Source organism: Salmo salar, chromosome 01, assembly GCF_965601325.2.
Source record: "Salmo salar chromosome 01, fSalSal1, whole genome shotgun sequence".
Taxonomy (NCBI): Eukaryota; Metazoa; Chordata; class Actinopteri; order Salmoniformes; family Salmonidae; genus Salmo; species Salmo salar.
This window is the reverse complement of record NC_138291.1, coordinates 56,262,410-56,279,455: the sequence shown is the minus strand read 5'-3', so window position 1 is coordinate 56,279,455 and position 17,046 is coordinate 56,262,410. Positions and strand designations below refer to the sequence as shown.

At 41.3% G+C, this 17,046-nt stretch overlaps 1 protein-coding gene across 1 annotated transcript; it reads left to right on the top strand.

Annotated features, from left to right (window-relative positions):
• The first annotated feature begins 424 nt into the window (after positions 1-424).
• LOC106605068 (placenta-specific protein 9) lies at positions 425-15,982 on the top strand. Its single transcript, XM_014200338.3, has 4 exons — positions 425-630; positions 713-791; positions 12,405-12,496; positions 15,571-15,982. The coding sequence occupies exons 2-4, from the start codon at positions 728-730 to the stop codon at positions 15,724-15,726; spliced, it is 312 nt and encodes a 103-aa protein (XP_014055813.1). The 5' UTR covers positions 425-630; positions 713-727; the 3' UTR covers positions 15,727-15,982.
• Positions 15,983-17,046: the final 1,064 nt, after the last annotated feature.

Here is a 17,046-nt window from a genome sequence, read left to right as displayed (position 1 = left end):
AACCCACCATCCCCCCTCTCTATCCCCACTTTTGCTCCACTTCTTTCCCACCCTGCTGAGTTCTCCTCTTCAGAGCTGCTTACGAGGCCAGACAGTCAGCCCCTGATGGAGCCAAAGAAAGTCAAGCTTTAATGCTTAATGGAGATAACCATGTTCACTGTGTAAGAGCCTCCGCAGTGTGCGTGTGCCTGCGTTCATGCGTGCACGTGTACGTGCATGTGACAGTAATCAATTAAGGCAGCTGTAACTACAAGCATTCCTGCAGATTATAAAGGATACGTTTTCTTCATGCTGAATTGACCCAGTGTGTCATTACACACCATACCGTTCCACAATGATTACAACCCTATCTTCATGCCCTTCATGCTAAATGTTATCCGTGTTGCTGAGAAGTCCCACCCTAGAAGTAACCCCACCCCTCAGTTCACCCCTCAGCCTCCTCCCAGATAGAGGGCTTTTGTTCTGCATCTAATGTTTTCATTAGGAAACTGGGCGCAACCAAGGGCGCGAGAGTGAGTGCAGGGCAAAGAGTGAGGGAGGAGAGAGAGAGAGAAGGAAGGAAGGAAGGAAGGAAAAAATTGCATACAGTCTAGGTTAGCGTTCAGGAGATTTTTGGGCACTGAATACACTGTGAGTATTTCTTTCTCTTTCTTTCTTCCCTATATTTCTCACATTGCAAGCACCAGTTACAGACTCTACTCTTACCCTCCAGCTCCTCTCCTCCGCCATGACCCGCCCTGCCACCATCTCACTTGGACTTCTGCTCCTCCTTATTGCCTACACAGCTGCAGGTAAGATATGTGATTCGGTGTGGCTGGGGTTAGAGGTCATAGGGGAAAGGGCAGGGGGCACAGCAGATGTGTAAACAAACCATAAATAGATGTGTGGTTCACTCTGTTAGATTCTGCTGTTTGATAGAAGTGCTAATTTCTAAGTGACTTTGTAGCAGTGTAGTGATGAACAGTACTCACTATGCAGTGGAGTTGAATAGTTCTTTGTGATGTCTAACCTTACATGAATTGGAGATCTTTACACTGTAAAATGTAAATGTAAAATAGGCTGATTCTTCAAGGAATATCCATCTTGGTCATTCAGGATCTGTCAATGAGCATATACTGTAGGTTCCAGGATGTGTGTGTGCGTGGGTGACAGTTGGATGAGCTTGTGTGGATGAACGTGTGTGTGTGTGTGTGCGTGTGTGTGTGTGTGTGTGTGTGTGTGTGTGTGTGTGTGTGTGTGTGTGTGTTTATTTATTTATTTATTTTATTTCACCTTTATTTAACCAGGTAGGCAAGTTGAGAACAAGTTCTCATTTACAATTGCGACCTGGCCAAGATAAAGCAAAGCAGTTCGACAACATACAAAAAACACAGAGTTACACATGGAGTAAAACAACATACAATCAATGATGCAGTAAAAAAAAATAAGACTATATACAATGTGAGCAAATGATGTGAGATAAGGGAGGTAAAGGCAAAAAAAATGCCATGGTGGCAAAGTATATAAAGTATAGCAAGAAAAACACTGGAATGGTAGATTTGTAGTTTGAAGAAAGTTCAGAGATAAAATATAAATAATATGGTGCAAAGGAGCAAAATAAATAAAATAAATAAATACAGTAGGGGAAGAGGTAGTAATTTGGGCTAAATTATAGATGGGCTATGTACAGGTGCAGTGATCTGTGAGCTGCTCTGACAGCTGGTGCTTAAAGCTAGTGAGGGAGATAAGTGTTTCCAGTTTCAGAGATTTTTGTAGTTCGTTCCAGTCATTGGCAGCAGAGAACTGGAAGGAGAGACGACCAAAGGAGGAGTTGGCTTTAGGGGTGACCAGAGAGATATACCTGCTGGAGCGCGTGCTACAGGTTGGTGCTGCTATGGTGACCAGTGAGCGGAGATAAGGGGGGACTTTACCTAGCAGGGTCTTGTAGACGACCTGGAGCCAATGTGTTTGGCGACGATTATGAAGCGAAGGCCAGCCAACGAGAGCGTACAGGTCGCAGTGGTGGGTAGTAAAATACGGGGCTTTGGTGACAAAACGGATGGCACTGTGATAGACTGCATCCAGCTTGTTGAGTAGGGTATTGGAAGCTATTTTGGAAATGACATCGCCGAAGTCGAGGATTGGTAGGATGGTCAGTTTTACGAGGGTATGTTTGGCAGCATGAGTGAAGGATGCTTTGTTGCGAAATAGGAAGCCAATTCGAGATTTCACTTTGGATTGGAGATGATTGATGTGAGTCTGGAAGGAGAGTTTACAGTCTAACCAGACACCTAGGTATTTGTAGTTGTCCACAAATTCTAAGTTAGAACCATCCAGAGAAGTGATGCTGGACAGGCGGGCAGGTGCAGGCAGCGATCGGTTGAAGAGCATGCATTTAGTTTTACTTGTGTTTAGGAGCAGTTGGAGACCACGGAAGGAGAGTTGAATGGCATTGAAGCTCGTCTGGAGGGTTGTTAACACAGTGTCCAAAGAAGGGCCAGAAGTGTACAGAATGGTGTCGTCTGCGTAGAGGTGGATCAGAGATTCACCAGCAGCAAGAGCGACATCATTTATGTATATAGAGAAAAGAGTTGGCCCAAGAATTGAACCCTGTGGTACCCCCATAGAGACTGCCAGAGGTCCAGACAGTAGGCCCTCCGATTTGACACACTGAACTCTGTCAGAGAAGTAGTTGGTGAACCAGGCGACGCAATCGTTTGAGAAACCAAGGCTACTGAGTCTGCCGATGAGGATGTGGTGATTAACAGAGTCAAAAGCTTTGGCCAGGTCAATGAATACGGCAGCACAGTATTGTTTCTTATCGATGGCGGTTACGATGTCGTTTAGGACCTTGAGCGTGGCTGAGGTGCACCCATGACCAGCTCTGAAACCAGATTGCATAGCGGAGAGGGTGCGGTGGGATTCGAAATGGTCAGTAATCTGTTTGTTGACTTGGCTTTCGAAGACCTTAGAAAGGCAGGGTAGGATGGATATAGGTCTGTAGCAATTTGGGTCAAGAGTGTCACCTCCTTTGAAGAGGTGGATGACAGCAGCTGCTTTCCAATCTATGGGAATCTCAGACGACACGAAAGAGAGGTTGAACAGGCTAGTAATAGGGGTTGCAATAATTTCGGCAGATAATTTTAGAAAGAAAGGGTCCAGATTGTCAAGCCCAGCTGATTTGTAGGGGTCCAGATTTTGCAGCTCTTTCAGAACATCAGCTGAATGGATTTGGGAGAAGGAGAAATGGGGGAGGCTTGGGCGAGTAGCTGTGGGGGGTGCAGTGCTGTTGAATGCAGTAGGGGTAGTTAGGTGGAAAGCATGGCCAGCCGTAGAAAAATGCTTATTGAAATTCTCAATTATAGTGGGCTTATCGGTGGTGACAGAGTTTCCTATCCTCAGTACAGTGGGCAGTTGGGAGGAGGTGTTCTTATTCTCCATGGACTTTACAATGTCCCAGAACTTTTTTTTGTGTGTGTGTGTGTGTGTGCATGAGATAGATAGATAGATAGATAGATAGATAGATAGATAGATAGATAGATAGATAGATAGATAGATAGATAGATAGATAGATAGATAGATAGATAGATAGATAGATAGATAGATAGATAGATAGATAGATAGATAGATAGATAGATAGATAGATAGATAGATAGATAGATAGATAGTAGATAGATAGATAGATAGATAGATAGATAGATAGATAGATAGATAGATAGATAGATAGATAGATAGATAGATAGATAGATAGATAGATAGATAGATAGATAGATAGATAGATAGATAGATAGATAGATAGATAGATAGATAGATAGATAGATAGATAGATAGATAGATAGATAGATAGAGAGAGATAGATATTTAAAGTATATATATAAACAGACAAAGGTTTGGACACACCTACTCATTCAAGGGTTTTTTCTCTTTTTCATCACAACTATGAAATAACACATACAGTGGGGGAAAAAAGTATTTGATCCCCTGCTGATTTTGTATGTTTGCCCACTGACAAAGAAAGGATCAGTCTATCATTTTAATGAACAGTGAGAGACAGAACCAAAATATCCAGAAAAACGCATGTCAAAAATGTTATAAATTGATTTGCATTTTAATGAGGGAAATAAGTATTTGACCCCTCTGCAAAACATGACTTAGTACTTGGTGGCAAAACCCTTGTTGGTAATCACAGAGGTCAGACATTTCTTGTAGTTGGCCACCAGGTTTGCACACATCTCAGGAGGGATTTTGTCCCACTCCTCTTTGCAGATCTTCTCCAAGTCATTAAGGTTTTGAGGCTGATGTTTGGCACCTCCTCCTCCATGCTTCATGGTGGGAACAACACATGCAGAGATCATCTGTTCACCTCCTCTGCGTCTCACAAAGACACAGCGGTTGGAACCAAAAATATCAAATTTGGACTCATTAGACACAAGGACAGTCTAATGTGCAATGCGCGTGTTTCTTGGCCCAAGCAAGTCTGTTCTTCTTACTGGTGTCCTTTAGTAGTGGTTTCTTTGCAGGAATTCGACCATGAAGGCCTGATTCACGCAATCTCCTCTGAACAGTTGATGTTGAGATTTGTCTGTTACTTGAACTCGGTTGCGCATTTATTTGGGCTGCAATCTGAGGTGCAGTTAACTCTATTTAACTTATCCTCTGCAGCAGAGGTAACTCTGGGTCTTCCATTCTTGTGGAGGTCCTCATGAGAGCCAGTTTCATCATAGCGCTTAATGTTTTTTTCACTTGAAGAAACTTTCAAAGTTCTTGACATTTTCTGAATTGACTGACCTTCATGTCTTAAAGCAATGATGGACTGTCATTTCTCTTTGCTTATTTGAGCTGTTCTTGCCATAATATGGACTTGGTCTTTTACCAAATAGGGCTATCTTCTGTATATCACCCCTACCTTGTCACAACACAACTGATTGGCTCAAACACATTAAGAAGGAAAGAAATTCCACAAATTAACACACCTGTTATTAATTTAAATGCATTCCGGGTGACTACCTCATGAAGCTGGTTGAGAGAAGGCCAAGAGTGTGCAAAGCTGGCATCAAGGCAAAGAGTGGCTACTTTAAAGAATCTCAAATATAAAATATATTTTAATTTGTTCAAATCAAATTGTATTAGTCACATGCGCCGAATAAAACAAGTGTAGACCTTACAGTGAAATGCTTACTTACGAGCCCCTAACCAACAATGCAGTTAAAAACAAAATATGGATAAGAATAAGAAGTAAAAGTAACAAGTAATTAAAGAGCAGCAGTAAAATAACAATAGCGAGACTATACACAGGGGGATACTGGTACAGAGTCAATGTGCATGGACATCGGTTAGTCGAGGTAATTGAGGTCTTCCTTAGTCGATGTAATTGAGGTGTTTAACACTTTTTTGGTTACTACAAGATTCCATATGTGCTATTTCATAGTTGTGATGTCTTCATTATTATTCTACAATGTAGAAAATAGTACGAATTTGGAAAAGGTTGGTGTGTCCAAACTTTTGACTGGTACTGTATGGAGAAAGAGAGAGAGAGAGAGATTGTACTCGTGAGGTTAAAACATCTGTTTTCTTATGTTTAATGCAGCATTGACCTTTCTCCATGTAGTCCTCATCAGTATTGCATTTTTTACAAAAATCTTATATTTTATCCTTATATGTCTAATGTTTGTCTATCATTCCAATCTTGTTTACTGCTCAATGAAAATCGTAAACATTTTAGCCCCCCCTCCATATCCTACTCTTTGAGGACTTATGAGAAACCAGAGATGATTGGGCTTGAGTGTGACTTCATACACAAGGAATGGCCAACACATGGAACCACACACTAGTTCTTGCTCTCTCTGCCAACCCAATATTGATTCAGGAAATACTCTGGAGATCTGACTAACAGCTTGTTAGTCTCTTTTCCATGGGCGGGTCTGTATTAGGCAAGCTCTGGTTTGTGGGACCACTGGTGTTGTGTACAAACTGACCTAATGCTCTGGCTGTATTCTTCAGTATTCACTCCACTGCACAACTTGCCCTGTCTCCTGTGGCCAGTGCAAACACACATGTGAACATGAACACCCCACAGAGACAGGCCAACACACACACACCACACACACCATCTTCCAAACCTGTCTCCCAGGGCGGAGGGTGTTAGATCAGACTCTTGTGGGCTGTTGTGTTTTCCTTTCATATGGCCTGTTTCCTCTGAGTGTGTGGGTCAGTATTTCTCCTGGTGCAGCTGTGATATAATACACATATGAGTGTACACTTCATCAGGCATGTCATCATCTGCCTTTGTCCAACACACACACACACACACACACACACACACACACACACACACACACACACACACACACACACACACACACACACACACACACACACACACACACACACACACACACACACACACACACACACACACACACCAGTGGCATAGCACAGTTTCCTGTGGCCCCTTGCAAAACTTTTGCCATGGGGCAGTGAGAAAAAATTGCAGTTTTATACATAGAGATCCTATTAAATGACTAGTATTCTAATTCACAATTCTATGGTTTTATAGCTTATCTCATGCTATTTTATACATTTTGCCATGAGGCTGAGATCAAATCTTCCAGTTTTGAAGCTATTTTCCTGTAATACAAAATGTAAATCGTGGCTTATGCCACTGGCTGAGTAAAGCCAGTGTGTCTATGTATGTGGATGACTCAACACTATACGGGTCAGCTACTACAGCTAGTGAAATCCCTGCAACACTTAACAAAGTGCTCCAGTTAGTTTCAAAATGAGTGGCAAGGAATAAGTTAGTCCTAAATACTTCAAAAACTAAAAGCATTGTATTTGGAAACTGAGCAAGTTGAAGGGACTAAACTGCTTTATTTCCTTCCACAGGCTTGGCCCATAGAGACAACTAAACCAGATGAATCGATTCTCTACTGAAAGGTTTTGAATCGATTCTCTACTGAAAGGTTTTGTACTGGATTGTAAACTGTCATGGTCAAAACATGTTGGTACAACAGTAGCTAAGATGGGGAGAAGTCTGTCCATAGTAAAGGGCTGCTCTGCCTTCTTAACAACACTATCAACAAGGCAGTTCCTACAGGCCCTAGTTTTGTCGCACCTGGACTACTGTTCATGCCAGATGAGGCTGGTGACTTGAAAAATTGAGGAGGATGGGAGACCCACGGTATAGGCGCGGAACGCACAGAGAAGTCAAAGTGTGTTTCTAAAATCGTGAAAGAGTAATTATTTTAACCTAAAGCATTTAAAAAATACATTTATAGTACAATATTATAGGGAATAGGAATGAGAGGGCTACTTACACAGTGTTTGGAAAGGGATCACAGCAGTGATTGAATGAGGGTATGAGGCCTGAGTTGAGGTGTTCAGAGGCTTGACTTCAGTGCAGGACAGGATTTGACTGGGAAGACAAAAAACAATAACACAACACACAAAACAGTTAGACAAAAGAGCTAAGAATGAGTTAGTCCAAGCAAGGAGTAAAATCATTGACGTGTAATAATGTGATTGTGTATGTGATCGACTCGACATACAGTAATGAGAGAACATTGATAGGTCACAGTGCTTGGAGGGGAAACATTCAATGTGCCAGTGGATGAGCAGGCACATGAGACGTGGCTTCAGTTCATGTCAGGAGAAAGTTGACAATGGTAGTGGAGTGGAGTGGTCATCACCTCTTAATCAGGGAACAGGAGGGGACTTAGCTGGAAATACAAATAGCAGATACAAATCCTGTCAATCTGCAGCAACCTTATACTTGTTCATATGAATGATATTTAGACTAGATTAGGAGGGGGATTTCCTCTACCCAGACACAGAGACAACAACTGATAGACAATAGAACTCACAGGGCCGAGCAAATTTGATCACATTCACATTTTCTCCTGACACACAAATGGACTATAAATACATAACATTACCAATTAGTTACCCTGACCAGATGGACAGAGCACATAGGCTGTATGCATCTACTCTTATTAGTAGCCTACAGTTGATCAGACTGAACAATTGTCTCGTTTTCATCCCATTCAGCATGTCAGATCTCTAATGTGAAGGTGAAGCCTAGGCTGCTAGAACATTTATGTCATGAGTTTTTGCTTGTGTCTGTCCGGAGTGATTATGTGTTATCATCTTTGCTAAATAAATACCTGAGGAAAGTGGAAAACCTACTTGAGCGCGTGCAAGAAAATGCGCTGCCTCATTAATCTAACTTTTAATGGATGATGCGATGGAAGCTATTGAATTGATTTTGACATCCCAGAAAAAAGACAGTAGACAGTAGAAAGTTCCATATGTTCAGCAAGTAAATCAAATCAAACTTCATTGGTCACATAAACATATTTAGCAGATGTTATTGCGGGTGTAGCAAAATGCTTGTGTTCCTAGCTCCAACAGTGCAGTAGTATCAAACAGTACAGTAGTATCTAAAAACGATTCACAACAATACACACATCTAAAAGTAAAATAATGGAATTAAGAAATATGTAAATATTAGATTGAGCAATGTCGGAGTGGCATTGACTAAAATACAGTAGAATTGAACACAGTATATGCATATGAGATGAGTAAAGCAGTATGTAAACATTATTAAAGTGACTAGTGTTCCATTATTAAAGTGGCCAATGATTCCAAGTCTATGTATATAAGGCAGCAGCCTCTAAGGTGCAGGGTTGTGTAACCGGGTGGAAGCCGTCTAGTGATGCTATTTAACAGTCTGATAGCATTGAGATAGAAGCTGTTTTTCAGTCTCTCGGTCCCAGCTTTGATGCACCTGTACTGACCTCGCCTTCTGGATAATAGTGGGGTGAACAGGCCGTGGCTTGGGTGGTTGATGTCCTTGATGATCTTTTTGGCCTTCCTGTGACATCGGGTGCTGTAGGTGTCCTGGAGGCCAGGTAGTTTGCCCCCGGTGATGCATTGAGCAGACCGCACCACCCTCTGGAGAGCCCTGTGGTTGCGGGCGGTGCAGTTGCCGTACTAGGCGGTGATACAACCCGACAGGATGCTCTCAATTGTGCATCTGTAAAAGTGTGTGAGGGTTTTAGGGGCCAAGCCAAATTTCTTCAGCCTCCTGAGGTTGAAGAGGCACTGTTGCGCCTCTTGTGATGTGTACGCCGAGGAACTTGAAGCTTTCCACCTTCACCACTGCGGTTCCGTCAAAGTGGAGAAGGTGGAAAGCTTCAAGTTCCTGGTAATGTGAAATTACCGCTGCTAGCTCCTTGGAGTTGCACTTGTTAGCGGAACTATCCCTCTCATCGTGTCCTCTAAAAGCCAATTATTGCATGCCTAAAAACCCAGTGGTGTTGATAAGCCTCTTGAGAACATCCCTGTTTCTTTTTACTTTCTCGTTGTGTTGCGCAGTTTGAATACGCAGACCTTCGTCATGATCGATGCGTCTTTTTTCCAGAAGCTTGAATCTGATGTGGGCATTTATATGCTCCCTGATTTTGTTTTGGTATTTAGCTGAATGATTGATGTTCTTCAGGTCACTGTTCCCCTCTTTTGCCCAAGGATGACTTTCCAAAAAGCAGGCAAGGCCAGCAATACAGGCGGCTTGATGAGAGGCTCCCTGTTAACCAGCTACTGTTATACTTTGTATACCAATTGGTATTGAACGCCCTCACCTTTTCATCCTTCTTCATGAAACTGATTTCAGGCAGAGGTCGACCCTCGGTTTTATTCGCTTCTTCAGTTGCAAGTAGCAAGCTACTGCTACTGAAGTTAGCAATGCAAATTGAAATAAATTGCATTAGCTGGACACAAAAATAAAGTTCTAAAACCAAGAAAACGATGTATAATCTACCTCCTCTGTCTCCTGTAATTTGAAGAAAACTAATTTGAATGGAATAATATCCCAAACAATTTTCAACTATCACTTTTCAATCTCTATCTAATCATGTCACCAACTCACCAAGCTTCTCAACACAGATAGTACTCCCCTTTCTTCTCCTGAGGAGCCTCCACTGGTTCAGTCGTATGGTCAGGTGCCACAAAGAACGACCTTGGAAAATTACAATTGGCTCAGAACACACTTCCCTGACAATCTTCAGCTGCAGTCTTAGGGTCTTTTGGTTCCCCTCCATGTTGATAACCAAACTAGGAGCAGCACAGGCTGTTTAAACTGGCAGAGCAGGGAATTCTGGCATTCAACAGCAAACCACTATGTTTAGGTTACATACGTCACATAACTATCCAACTGAGACAGCATCCACTGTGTGTGTGTGTTTGTGTGCGTCTTTGTTTGTGTGTGCACCGAATGTGCGTGCGTGCACACGCTGTGTCACGTGCTAAACACAGAATGTGATCAATCGATGCTCACATGTGACACGTCTTCCTAAGAAAAAAAAGTCCTTAGCTATTGTAGTTTGCCAACTGGCTCATACACTCAGATGAGTTTAATTTACTGAAAATGAAGGGTGCTTATGTCTGTGTACATGCTGTAGTACTGATGCAGAGACACCTGGTGTGTTTATTGAGAGAAATCTAAAGAGGAGCTCTATCTTACAATCATCCCTTGGGTTTCCTTGGCTTTTGTCCTAGATATGATCAGTGGTGTTGTAATGGAGCTTATGAAATTGTACCGCGGGATAGCTCCATAAAAACAGCACAACCAGTAATCAATGGCTGCTATTCACAGGACGCTGGAGGACAGTCATGACGCCGGGAAAATAAATGGTCCTTATCTTGTGTTCATTTTCTGACAGGCAGGGAATAGACAACTAGAAATATGAGGCCAAATTCAACACCTAATAGACTGCTATATATCAGAGAAGAAGAGGCGAAGCGAGAGGGTTTACTCGGCCTAAAATCTCTCCACGTTCAGAAGATCATTATTTATTAAGCAAGTGAGCAGTGTTTGTATGGGGGGCAAGCAGAATTTAGTCAAGATAAACATGTATTACTATTTTGGTACATGAGGCTTATTTTATCGAATAGAAGTTTCGTACTGCTTAGGATGTTAAGAGTGTACTGATAAAAGTGTGATGCACGCGACATCGCGGCAACTTAGAGAAAACACACTTTATATCGGAGACGGTCTATTCATGAGACTAGCATATTCATGAGACTAGCATAGCATCTCACTTTCCATTGAATACAGGCGGTTGACGTCAACACCCACCATCGAATGTTCAAAATAGTATTCAAATAACAAGATGCATCCACCTATCCAAAGAGAGTAAAAGGCGAGAGCTTGAGAGCTTGCCGTTCCGCTAAGTGGACTACGAATCCCATTGTTAGAGCGAAGACATAGGCATCTCGTCATTATATCCAGTATCTCTGTATGCAGTATATAGTATGTTGTATGTAAATGTCTTTGTCTTGTGTTTGTAATACCCTTCAGTGTGCACAAGGGCCTGGGACAATATATAGTAAGTAAGAAATGTCTAGCTTAAAGACCTATGTTAAACAGTTCTGTGATGTGATGGAAACCAGATGCAACAGGAAGTGTGGCTGAAGAGAATAGAAAGGACACCATGCAAGAGATTATGCATGGTCTATGCTCCACTAATTATTAAGAAGAAACTTGTCTTCACAGACATATGGACCGCACATCCCAGCCACATTCATCGGCATAGACCAGAGTTTCAGCTCCCAGAGAAAATAGGGGGCTCTTCAAAAGGGTCTGGGTGGTTAATTGGAACCATGAAACCTGGATGACAAAGAGAAAAAACCTGGTGGAACAATGTATATGGAGGTTTCTTCACCACACCCAACCCATAAAGGTTCAAGCTTGATTTAAAGTGAGACCGCCTTCCCTTCCAGACAAAGGGTTGCATCAAAGCTATGCCATTTCTAGTAGTAGACTACTAAGCCTAAAGGTGTACAGGTAAAACACAGGCAGTGACGCTGCTCCTTAATGCTAACCCTGGATCAGCGGCATCTCTTCTAAACAAACTGGGTTACGTACTGGTGAGAGTGAGGGTGAACTGATCCCAACTCAGTTTGTGGCAGTGTGATGTCAACAGAATGGCATGTGGTCAGAGGTTGTGGTGAACTGGATGGCTGGGCTGCAGGCTGCCTGCAGAGCAGAGATGTAGAGGTAATAGAAAACACTTGGAACGGGCTGTGAACCAGTCAGAGGGAGAGAGAGAGGAAGGAGCAAGAGAGGAGACAAGAAAGACTTGTTTTGGTGACCTTTAGAGATTAGCTGGATGAAGATTTATAATGGAACTCAAGCTGTGGATAGAGATAGTAGACAAAAATACACTGTGTATTCTCAGGCCGAGGGAGTATTTGAGAATTTTGCTGTGCTGGGTATTGGGGTCCATACATACTACAATGTATCCTATAGTCTAGGCTCTATGTAGGATACTAAGGTGTTGTAATGTAAAGACAATATCAGAAATACTGTTAGAAATAATGTTGTATTGTATGGAAAATGATGCCGTCTGCTTTATGTTTTCGATCAGGACCTGAGTCTGAGCTCCAACCCAGAGCTGTCCGGTCGAGTGCCTGTCAGGACCACAGTACTCTTCATGACAGACTGGATGTAGTGGAGAAGGTAGAGTAAGACGCAATGCTTTTCACAGTCTCTTTCTGTCACACTATAACAAAATAATATGATGGAGTTATAAAGCCTTCATAAACCCTTTATCCCTTTAAACTGTCTCTTCTTGAAAAACATGAAAAAAGGATTTGACCTTACATTCCTATTTCTAATAACTCAAATAAGAACTAGAAATATATTTTTTTCAACTTTATGTTTAATTAGTAAATTACAGAGCTTTACCAGGTGGTTGAGAAGTCACATTAGAATGGCAATTTGCATGGAATCTTTACTCATTTCAAAAATAGAACATAGATTACTTTAGGTCTGCTTCAATGGCTTTCATGGGAAAGCATTGGTAAACAAGGACTGATTTCAAATTTGAACATATTATGATAATGTTGTGTCCAAATATGAATATTCAATTACATAATATGGTTTTCTTGAATTTGAAATGATCTAGGTCAGGGATGGCCAACTAGTGGCCCAAGGCCCCCGTTTTGTAGGCCCACAGATCAATTTCCCCCCAAAATTCTATTAAAATTAGGAACTCAGTCAGGGTCTCAACTTAATGTTGAGTTAGAATAGTAGAATACACAATGCATTTTGAAATGTGGTTGTGCGTCAGCAGTTTCTCTCTTGTTATGTCAGTCACTGACAGTCACTGAATTAGTCCATGCTAAACATTTTCAGATTGGTAAATTCGTCTAGCCAGCTATCCAAACGTGTGGTAATCATGGTCGAATTATGGACCCGGGGACCCCCCATTGATTTTGTAAGTCACTCTCACTCAGATATCATATTAGTCAGGGCAAATGTGTAGAATTGCAGGAAATTTGCTTAACTGCAAATATTTCTCTCCGCTTTATGGCAAAATGTTTAGAATTAATGGAAATAAAATTTTAAATGAGTAGAATTGCATGAAATGAGTTATAAAATTGCAAAATCTTCCCTCTGCCACATGGCAAAATGTGTAGAATTGTATCAAACTTGCTTTAAAATGGCAAAATGTTTTCTATGCCCAATGGCAAAATGTGTAGAATTGCAGGAAATTGGCTTAACAACTGCAAACATTTCTCTCCACCTTATGGAATAATGTTTAGAACGAATGTGAATTAGCGCTAAAACTGCACATTTTAAAGGAGTAGAATTGCATGAAATTAGTTATGAAATCGCAAAATTTTCACTCCGCCCCATGGCAAAAGAATTGCATCGAACTTGCTTTAAAACTGCAACATTTTCTCTTTGCCCAATGGCATAGATGTGGGTACGCAGACTCGCTAGCCACTGTGCCCTCACCCCCATCAAAGTCGCCCATCCCTGATCCAGGTTCTTCCATCATGTTTCCACATGTTCAGACTACATTTTGAGATAATGAATGACAAAGAGCAGTTTTTAATTACTATTATAGGCATTATTTTATAGGCGACCTTTCATCTGAATATTGATTAATTGACCCCATGGGAATGAAATGTGCTTTAACCCATTTGTTGTCAACAATTCAATCATATTTTTCACCAAAATAAGTATTCGTTATAAAAAAATGTTTGTACCCTATTCTTAGTCCAGCGTACTTTTTAATGACCTATCAACTGCCTGGCAGAGCAATTTATTTACATATTCCTACTCTTCCAAGGTCTCTACTAACAGGAATGGTGCAATATTCATCCCTCACCAACTGAATTCCTGCCTTTTATCCCATATCTTTGGTGACTTATTTTGAGTTTTCTTACAGCCCTCTGAGTGGGCAAAGTTAGTGCCACAACACTGAACTTCAGCAACCCAAAAGGATACAAAGTATGTACATTGCTGCAGGAGGGCTGAGGGAGTTGAACAATCAATTTCAAGTGAAGATTTTTTTAGATCCACTTCTAAATCCACTGCCAAATTTAAATCAGAACCAAATGTCATACTATTTGAGAGGGATATACCATGGTGCTTTTCCAAAAATGTAGACTTTTGTGGCTACACTTTATAATGATATTCTAATTCTTATAAATTATTTGTTAAGCATTTATGTAGGCTTCAATAAACCATGACATATATACTTTGCTTCAAATGTGACCTATCTTTCTTTGTATCTCACACACAAATAAATCTAGCCTTATTTAGAAATAGTTTCACATTTCCCATTTCCAGGGCAGACATTCAATCATCCAAGGAATTTGGGAGATTTCCCAGTGGTTTGTAACATTACTACCTTGTATCATTTTTTTTTTATGGTGACACTAAAATAATCTGCACTATTTCCTTTAAAGGAAAAGGTTTTTGTACTAACAATGTCCATCCAAACCACTCAGCAGTGGAAATCACTCAGTTACCAAAAAATGATTGGTTCACACCGCCTAGGGAGTATTGCTGTTGAATGAGTATTGAGTGTATCTGAGGAGAACCTACACTACCAGTCAAAAGTTTGGACACACCTAAAATCATTCCAGGGTTTTTCTTTATTTTTACTATTTTCTACATTGTAGAATAATAGTTAAAACATCAAAACGATGAAATATTACATATGGAATCATGTAGTAACCAAATCAAAATTCTTCAAAGTAGCCACCCTTTGCCTTGATGACAGCTTTGCACACTCTTGGTCTGTAAATATCGAACTAATGGAACAAACGACTGTGTCGCATCTCTAGCAACCAGAAGATGAGAAAGTAGGAATTTGCTTATAAAAACTAAAATAAAAGGCGAAAAATTATATTTTCTGCTGGTGAATGTGCGCTTTCATATTATTTTCTTTGCCAATGGTGGTATAAGCGGGATAAACGCCTCCATTCTGTACATTACCTTGGAAAAATTACCTCTGCGTCGTCCATTATTTACAAGGCAATGTATAGAACGTCAGTGTTTATCCCTTATGTTTATCCCTTTTATATGTTTATCCCTTTTTTGGGGCGGGGGGGGGGGGGGGTTAGGCAAGCAACATCCGTCACCTTGATAGGCTACATTACATTTTGCCATATTGCTTACTGTCCAATTCTTTCAGATCTGCACTCAGATGGGTCTAGGTTCAAGGGGTAGGACCTAGAAATCAATGTGAGTTGGGCTGATAATGACCCTGTCTGTCCCCTATATGTCCCCTGCAGCGTGTAGAGGACACAGTCCAGAAGCTAGAGGCTGAGCTGGCTGTGCTACTGGATGCCATAGAGGCCCCTGAGTGGAGCCCCCTGCTGGAAACTGCTGGAAAACCTGTGGTGGACATCCTGGACGGCCAGGGACTGGGAGAAGGTGGCGACTCCTGAGAGAGGAGAGCAGAGATCTCTCTTGGGTGGCTATGCTACTTCACTCTGCCCTGATGAGGGTGCACCTGGCAAGGACAGACAATGAAAGACACTTTAATGTACAATCTTTGTTTTTCTGGAGTTGGAAGTGTACACAAACTGTATAAAACAAGCCCTTTAAAGAGTAAACACAGGCTTAGTATGTATTCTGTGCAACAGTTGATAGATCCCGACACTAATGCTTACTTGTCTGCATAATACACTCCTCTAATCCTCAGACACTCTCATCCTTTCTTCCTTCTTAGACTAAACCTGAATCCCTACACAACACACAAGGGTAACCGTCTCAGCCTCTCAGGATGGTTACAGTTCTAAACAATTGATACTTTGGTTTTGTCTAGTAATGCATTCTGTTCTATGTGGGATTGTGTCCCTTTCTCGTCCCATGCCTCTGTTCCACCCCCTGGTGCCAGTTGAGAGCTACACATGCAGCACCGAGCCACAAGGTAGGCCGTGCCCTTTACCACAGATCAGGAATCAGGTTACACAACCCCTATCCTAAACCATTAGGGAGGCTTGAAATAATACCCAACCTTGTATCAGTGGTTAAGGGCAACTAATAATCTCAATGTGGATGAATGATGAAAACCAATAGAGAGTACTGGAAGGAATTTATTTATCAAAGCAGTTAAAGCAACATGTTTCAATACACAGAGCAGTTTGAATAGGTACAGTACAAGGCTTCCACTGAGACCCAGGCTAGTTGCAAGTGTATTTATTTAGTCCCCATAAAAATCCTACAGAACATGTTCAAAATCGAAACAAAGAGGAGAGTGGTCATAGATTTTGTTTTCTCTAAAATGGACACTACATTACTAAATGTTGCTACAAAGATAAGACAGTACTATTATCTGTGAGAGCTTTAATCCTTATCCAGTTGATGGGAAAAGTACTGTGGTGATTGGTCACTCGTTCTATCACAACGCTGTTTGAAACACCCAGGTAAATATACTTACAACAATATTATCCAATAAACTAGCATGTAAACACAATGGTCCAAACATATGAAAGATTTTTGGGGGTTAGGCAAGCAACATCCGACCAGGAATGGAGGTGCATTTTAAATGATAATCAAGGGAATGACATCGGGCTACAATATTGTTGAACTTAGAAATAAAACGACCGAGCAGGGTTTCCATTAAAATCGATGACTATTCATTACAAACAATCAACACAATCGCATGGCCATTTCTAGCACTGGAGACTGAACATCCAGTCAAGCTTTTTCATCTAGTCGTCAGTAGTGAGGACAATGTAAAGACATGTCGAAGAGCAGTATTT

Coding starts and splice junctions, on each gene's coding strand:
- LOC106605068 (XM_014200338.3), top strand. CDS start 728: ATGACCCGCCCTGCCACCATCTCACTTGGACTTCTGCTCCTCCTTATT. Junction 792..12,404: donor TATTGCCTACACAGCTGCAG/GTAAGATATGTG, acceptor GTTTTCGATCAG/GACCTGAGTCTGAGCTCCAA. Junction 12,497..15,570: donor GACTGGATGTAGTGGAGAAG/GTAGAGTAAGAC, acceptor TGTCCCCTGCAG/CGTGTAGAGGACACAGTCCA.